Source organism: Talpa europaea (assembly GCF_964194135.1).
Source record: "Talpa europaea genome assembly, chromosome: 11".
In the NCBI taxonomy this organism is placed as follows: Eukaryota; Metazoa; Chordata; class Mammalia; order Eulipotyphla; family Talpidae; genus Talpa; species Talpa europaea.
In genome coordinates, this window is record NC_140078.1 from 71,074,625 (window position 1) to 71,081,910 (window position 7,286).

At 52.4% G+C, this 7,286-nt stretch overlaps 1 protein-coding gene across 2 annotated transcripts; it reads left to right on the plus strand.

Moving 5' to 3' along the window:
- QARS1 (glutaminyl-tRNA synthetase 1) lies at positions 1-6,854 on the plus strand (the record flags this gene model as incomplete). Of its 2 annotated transcripts, none has more annotated exons than XM_084246839.1 (24): positions 1-144; positions 288-435; positions 809-918; positions 1,060-1,135; positions 1,364-1,428; positions 1,963-2,016; positions 2,149-2,209; positions 2,498-2,569; positions 2,687-2,772; positions 2,934-3,020; positions 3,457-3,556; positions 3,673-3,751; positions 3,833-3,941; positions 4,040-4,170; positions 4,257-4,349; positions 4,460-4,597; positions 4,974-5,061; positions 5,151-5,294; positions 5,408-5,512; positions 5,697-5,789; positions 5,907-6,034; positions 6,115-6,181; positions 6,256-6,381; positions 6,804-6,854. In XM_084246839.1, the coding sequence occupies 24 exons, from the start codon at positions 28-30 to the stop codon at positions 6,852-6,854; spliced, it is 2,328 nt and encodes a 775-aa protein (XP_084102965.1). The 2 variants fall into 2 exon arrangements, with proteins under 2 accessions (XP_084102965.1, XP_084102964.1); XM_084246838.1 differs by having other exon boundaries at positions 28-144; positions 288-402.
- Positions 6,855-7,286: the final 432 nt, after the last annotated feature.

Consider the following 7,286-nt stretch of genomic DNA (forward strand, 5'->3'; position numbering starts at 1 on the left):
TTCCTTTCGGTTTCCGGTGTCCCCGTGATGGCGACTCTGGACTCCCTGTCGCTCTTCACTGGCCTCGGCCTGAGCGAGCACAAGGCCCGCGAGACGCTCAAGAACTCGGCTCTGAGCGCGCAGCTGCGCGATGCCGCCACCCAGGTGCGAGCCCTTCTGCTCCTGACTTTCCACCGTCCCTCGGCGCAGCGCCGGGCCGCGTCCCAGTCCCGACCTGCCCACCATGTTTCAGTCTTACCTCTCTCTTACTCGGCTTGGGGTTTCTCTCCTGACCCCTCTGACTCCAGGCGCATCAGACTCTGGGCGCCACCATAGACAAGGCTACCGGGACCCTGCTATATGGCTTGGCCTCCCGACTCAGGGATCCCCGGCGTCTTTCTTTTCTCGTGAGCTACATAGCCAGTAAGAAGATCCACAGCGAGCTCCAGCTGAGCGGTGAGAGCCCCTGCCTCTCCTGGCATGTCCACCTCCATTTCTTCCCTTCAGCCCAGACGCCTACGTATCCTTTCTGCCAAGTCCCCCAGTGTCTCTCTAGATGCCTAATTCTACGCTCCCCTGGAAACCGGGGTCCTGACAGAGTATAGAGCGGGGGCGGTTTCTGGTAAGACTGACAGGAACTGAGGTCAGCGGCGGGGAGCCTCCCTCAGAACATATGTTTCTTTACTGTGCCCTTGGGCTTCTCTAGGGTGGTGCAAGGCTTAAGTCTCAAGGTTTAAGAAGTTAAACTGTAGTTGGGTTTCGTGAGATTAGGGCCCCGTCTGCTTCTGGGAGCTGAGATGCCACAAACTTACTGGCCCTCCTTTCTCAGCTGCCCTTGAGTATGTGCGAAGTCATCCCCTGGACCCCATCAACACCGTGGACTTTGAACAGGAATGTGGCGTGGGCATCATGGTGACCCCAGAGCAGATTGAGGAGGCTGTGAGTCTTCCCCAGGCATCTGTTGCTTCCTTAGTACTGACCCTGGAAAGGAGTGGCTATGTTTCTCCACCCAGGAAGACCCGGGGTGAGGGTGTGGATCCCTAGCACATTTCCTGACCCAAGTGGTTTGACTTTCTGCAGGTGGAGGCTGCCATAAATCGTCACAGGCCCCAGCTCCTGGTGGAGCGTTATCATTTTAACATGGGGCTGCTGATGGGTGAGTAGGGTCTGGGCAGGGAACTATGTTGTTTCCTCTGGTGATGACTTCTCTTCTGGGTATGAGTGAGAGGGACCTGGGGGGAGGGGGGAGGAGTAAGAACACCTTAAAAGTGGTCTGGCCTGGGCACAGGCTCTGGTGTCTGAGTTAGCCAGGGCCTTTTCTTGGGAAAGGGATGGGAAGTGCCCTCCTTTGCCTTTCTGCAGTTCCTTGTGCCCATATTCCTAGGAGAGGCTCGGGCTGTGCTCAAATGGGCAGATGGCAAAATGATCAAGCATGAAGTGGACATGCAGGTGGGCATCTTCTTGAATTGAAGCAGGCAAAGACCCTGACATGGACAGGACCTAGAGTCCACTGAGAGATGGGGTGTGGGGGAGGACCTGTGTTGACAGTGGATAGTAGAGCCTGATATGGAGGGTGGGCAGTGAAAGACTTGAGCCTCTGGGTTGTATCTAACTGGGGGTGAGTTGCTTTTCTTGAACCTCTGTTTCATTATCTTGTAAATAGGGGTAATGTGGCCTTCATCTCAGGATGCTGGCATAGAATCACAAGATGGTGATGGATGAGGTAGATTGCTTATCTTGATGCTGGGTCCATATCCTCTCTGTAAATGGCACTTTTTTGTTACCTAAGCCTGCATGGACCCTCAGGAGGGAAAGAGGCCAGCAGAACCATGTGAAGAGCAGAGGTGGGTTGGTCTAGGTAGGTTTTTCAAAGTGGTGCTGGTAGATAGTCCAGGAAGTCCTCAGGATGGCCGAGTTTTTTCAGCCAGCGGATCATAGGAAGAGAACACTCCTATCCCAAATTTTACTCTCATCTCTGCTCAGGTGCTCCACCTTCTGGGTCCCAAGACGGAGACTGATCTGGAAAAGAAGTCCAAGGTGGGGCTGAGCATGGCCTGAGTCTGTGAGAATGGGGGGCAGGGGTGAGATTTCAGGCTGGGGAAGGAGTATCTGACCTTTGTGATCCCAACAGCCTGCCTGGGAGAGGCCCTGACCCTGCGCTTCTTTCAGGTGGCAAAGACTCGACCAGAAGAAGCAGACCGGAGGGCAGCAAAAGATGTGGTAGAGAATGGTGAGAGGCATCTGTCGCATTTAACAACCTGGCTTCTGGGCTTTCCACCTTCCTTACAGCCCAGTCCAGTCAGGCCATTGACTTATTTGATACCCTGTGTTTCCTTTGTTTACTTTACCCAGAGACTGGCCCGAGCAGCACTGGCTCTGTATCCCTTGTTTCTGAGTTTTGGGGAAGGTCTGTCTGTTTCTGTTCTGGTTGCAGGCTATGGGTAGTACAGGCACCTCCCTGAGCTGGGTGTGGTAGCTCTATTCAAAGGATAAATTTTCCTTAGTCTCTTCTCCACAGGTGAGGCTGCTGGCCAGACACTATCTCTGATGGAACAGCTCCGAGGGGAGGCACTTAAGTTCCACAAACCTGGTGAGCAGGAAGGTTGAAATTCTTGGGAGGACTGGATCTTAACAGCCATTCTGGCATCCCTGAGATTGGGAGCCTGGGGCTGCAACTGGATCCTCAGATGTGTTCTGGTGCTGGCAGGTGAGAACTACAAGACTCCAGGCTATGTGACCACTCCACACACCATGGATCTACTAAAGCAGCACCTGGAGATCACTGGGGGACAGGTGTGTGGGTGTAGTGCCATCAGCAATTGCCTGGGGCGTGGGCTGCCTCCATACTGCCTCATCTCACTGATCACTGTAGCCTCCCTGGGAAGGGGCATCTGTTACTTTAGGATAATCTGAATTCTGACCTAATTTCTCTACTCCCATTCCCTCTATCTCAGGTACGTACCCGATTTCCCCCAGAACCCAATGGAATCCTGCACATTGGACATGCCAAAGCCATCAATTTCAACTTCGGCTATGCCAAGGTGTGTGTATCTCCAGGGATTGGCAAGCAGGGTGGCTACTTATTGCTGCTAAGACTGGTCATGAGAGAGGTGTCCCTGCCTTCCCTGCTGCTCCCATAATGTGCCCAGAGTGGACAGAGGCCATGGTGGGGAATGGTAGATGTGGCAGATACCAAGAATACACTGGGCTCCTAGGGAAAAAGATCTGAGATGAGCCAGTGAGTTCAAATTTGGGGAAATTCTCAGTGCAACCTCTCAGACTTAGGAAGAGGTTATGCTGTTTCTGCTAATTGATCAAACAGATGTCTTGCTTAGGATATTTAGAAATAAAGATGAATGAACCCCTTGAAAGCATTTCCAGTTTTGACATAGGAGAGCGTTGAGAATGTCCCAGTTTGATGAGCTGGACTGTAGGAACTGCTGATATGGGAGCTGACAGACACTGCAACTCTCCTAGGCCAATAATGGGATCTGTTTTCTGCGCTTTGATGATACCAATCCTGAGAAGGAGGAAGCAAAGTTCTTCACTGCCATCAGCGACATGGTGGCCTGGCTAGGTATGGGCTGGGCAAGGCCTGGGCAGAGCCAGTTATCAGTGGGCCTCATTTAGGCTGTGGGCTATCATTGGGCGTCCCTGGCTAGTTGCTAATAACTGTGTCTCATTGTGCCTCAGGTTACACACCTTACAAGGTGACATATGCCTCTGACTATTTTGACCAGTTATATGCCTGGGCTGTAGAACTCATCCACAGGTGAGGCCAGAACCATGATGTGGAGCCAGGCAGGCTGACTGGGAAACAGCTATGGTTGGTATTCACACCCTTTCCTCCTAGGGGCGAGGCCTATGTGTGCCACCAGCGAGGAGAGGAGCTCAAAGGCCACAACGCTCCACCCTCACCCTGGAGAGACCGTCCCATAGAGGAGTCACTGCTACTCTTTGAGGTGGGGTTCTGGAGGAACATCTGAGTCTGGGTGGGCTAGGGTGCTAAGGAAAAGATACCTCTGTGTTGAGAGACAGCCTGAGCCTTTACTCCCCTCAGGCAATGCGCAAGGGCAAATTTGCAGAGGGTGAGGCCACTCTGCGGATGAAGCTGGTGATGGAGGATGGCAAGATGGATCCTGTGGCCTATCGAGTCAAGTATACACCACATCATCGCACAGGGGATACCTGGTGGGTGTGAGCATAGGGTGGGGAGGTGGGACACAGGTAGGGCAGAACAGGGCTGTATGATGGGGCCTACTGCTTGTGCCCCGTAGGTGCATCTACCCCACCTATGACTACACACACTGCCTCTGTGATTCCATCGAGCACATCACCCACTCACTCTGCACCAAGGAATTCCAGGCCCGGTGAGGGGGCTGGGCCCGTGGGGTGGGTAGGAACAGTAGTATCCCAATAGCCCATCCTGTGATGTCTCTCTGGTAAGATAGCTGGTCCTGACTCTACCATCCCACCCTAGACGCTCTTCCTACTTTTGGCTATGCAACGCGCTGGATGTCTATTGCCCTGTGCAGTGGGAGTATGGCCGCCTCAACCTGCACTATGCTGTTGTCTCCAAGAGAAAGATTCTCCAGCTTGTGGCTGCTGGTGCTGTGCGGTAGGTATGGCTATTTAGCTCATCAAAGATTGGTGGTACTAGTGGCATGTGCTCCCAAAAGAGTTTGTTGTTTTTTTTTTTTAAGAATTATTTATTTATGCATACAAGAACTGGGGTATAAGCCAAAGGTGATGAGGGTGAGAGGATTCACCAGAGAGATAGCTGGGAGCAGAACAGGGAGATCTACTGAAATACACTGCTGAGAGGAGCAGCAGACGAGACAGGAGAGGTCTGCTGCACCATGTGGGTAGCTCCCTGGCCAGCCAGGGATTGCACTTGTATTGCAGAGGCTGTGGATAGCTTCAGAGTGTTGTGCTTAACCCCTGTGCCACCAGGGAGGCCTCCAAAAGAGTTCTTACCATGTCTTTGTGTATAGGGACTGGGACGACCCTCGACTCTTCACACTCACAGCCCTACGGCGGCGTGGCTTCCCACCTGAGGCCATCAACAACTTCTGTGCTCGGGTATAGTCTGTTGGCCTGGGTATCAGGTATGGGCTAAACATGGTGATGGCTTTGGTTATGGCTGTGATTGATACTGACTTTCCTGTTAGGTGGGAGTGACAGTGGCACAGACCACAATGGAGCCACATCTGCTAGAAGCCTGTGTGCGTGATGTGCTAAATGACACAGCTCCACGGGCCATGGCTGTGCTGGAGCCATTACAGGTCATTATCACCAACTTTCCTGCTGCTAAGGTAGGTTCGCCTTATTGTGTATATGTGGGTGAATGCAGCTGGGCTTGGGGAGGATGAGGAGGGGGTTCCTAGTGCCTACCTGGTGTGATTCAGACATTCATCTCCTTCTGTAGGCCTTGGACATCCAGGTGCCCAACTTCCCAGCTGATGAGACCAAGGGCTTCCATCAGGTTCCCTTTGGACCTACTGTCTTCATTGAGAGGACTGACTTCAAGGAGGTGAATGGGGGTGGAGGGTGTGTATGTTGCTGAGATCAGTCCTGAGATCCTTATATCTCTTCTGTCAGTTCATTTACTTCCTACTTCAGACAAACCAACCCCTCCCACACATAGGGGTGGGAGAGAAGCATTTTGTACGACTGACGCTTGAACCTTTTGTGTTCACTCCATTTTCTACCTCTAGGAGCCAGAGTCAGGCTATAAGCGCCTGGCATGGGGCCAGCCTGTGGGCCTGAGACACACAGGCTATGTCATCCAGCTGCAGCATGTTGTCAAGGTGAGAGTCAGCTGCATCCTTCCCACCAGTGTCTGGTAGGCCCAGGACGTGATGCAACCTGTAGTCTTGGTAGGGGTCCTCAGGTTTGATTGCAGGCCTCTCCCTCTCATCTTCCAGGGCCCTAGTGGCTTTGTGGAGAGCCTGGAGGTGACCTGCAGACGTGCTGATGCTGGAGAAAAGCCCAAAGCCTTTATTCACTGGGTGTCACAGCCTCTTAAGTGTGAGATTCGCCTCTATGAGCGACTGTAAGTATACAGAATTGGGGTGGGAACAGGTTGAAGATGGGCATTGCCTATCTGGAGTCTGACTTTCACTGTGGCTACAGCTTTCAGCACAAGAACCCTGAGGATCCTGCGGAGGTGCCTGGTGGATTCTTAACTGACCTGAACCCGGTATGCTCAGGGGATGTGGAGTGAGGGGAGTGGGTCCTCCTGGCTGGATGACCACCTAATTTTTCTGTCTGCAGGTATCACTGCAAGTGGTGGAGGCAGCATTAGTGGACTGTTCTGTAGCTCTGGCAAAGCCCTACAACAAGTTCCAGTTTGAGCGACTTGGCTACTTCTCCGTGGATCCAGACAGTTGCCAGGGACAGGTGCTTGACTTTACCCACCTGCCCTTTCTACAACAGTGACTGGTGGCTGCCACTCACTGTGCCAAGCACCCTACCTATATTCCCTTAATTATTCCTTACCACCTGAGGTGGAGTACCTTTTCTGCTGAGAAGAAAGCAAGCCTAGTGGTTAAGACAATGCACAAGATTTTGTATGGACCCTGCCTTTCTTACACTTCAAGGTGCAGGGCATCTTATAGAGATTACTTTAATCCTTATAAAATGGAGGCCCAGAGCTATCCAGTCCCTTACCTAAAGTCACAAAGTTATTATGAACCTGTTTCCTGACCCTCAGCTACTCTGGGATGAGGTAGGAGTAGAAGTGAGGTGTCACGGTTGAGACCCACTTGGGCCACCTGACCAGCTACTGACTGGGTGGTCATTCTTCCCCTTCTGCTCTCCAGCTTGTCTTCAACCGGACTGTCACACTGAAGGAGGATCCAGGAAAAGTATGAGCTGGAAGCTCCATGGACCTACCTCATCTTCTTGGAGGCTAGTGGTATTCAGACTCCATGTCAATAAAGAATAGCTAAATCTCCCTGGAGTCTGTGTAATGTGTCTGCGCCCCCAGACCTGTGGGCTTATTCACATGATGGGGTTTGGTGGTGGTGGGAAGGTACACTGTACACAGAGCAGTACTGACAACTTTGAACCACTGGTACACTTATTGGTGCGCCAGAGCAGGGGCCTGGGGCCTGATAGGATATCCTGCCCACCTGGTCTTAGGGAATGGTGGGTGCTGGGATGCTCTTCCACTTGTAGGAACCCTGTGCCTGAGGGATCTGTAACTTTGTGTCTGCTTCGTGCCCAGATAGATGAAGAGAAGCCTAGCTCCCAATCCCATTGTTCAAAAATATTGACTCCGTGAGATGAGGAAGACTTGTGCA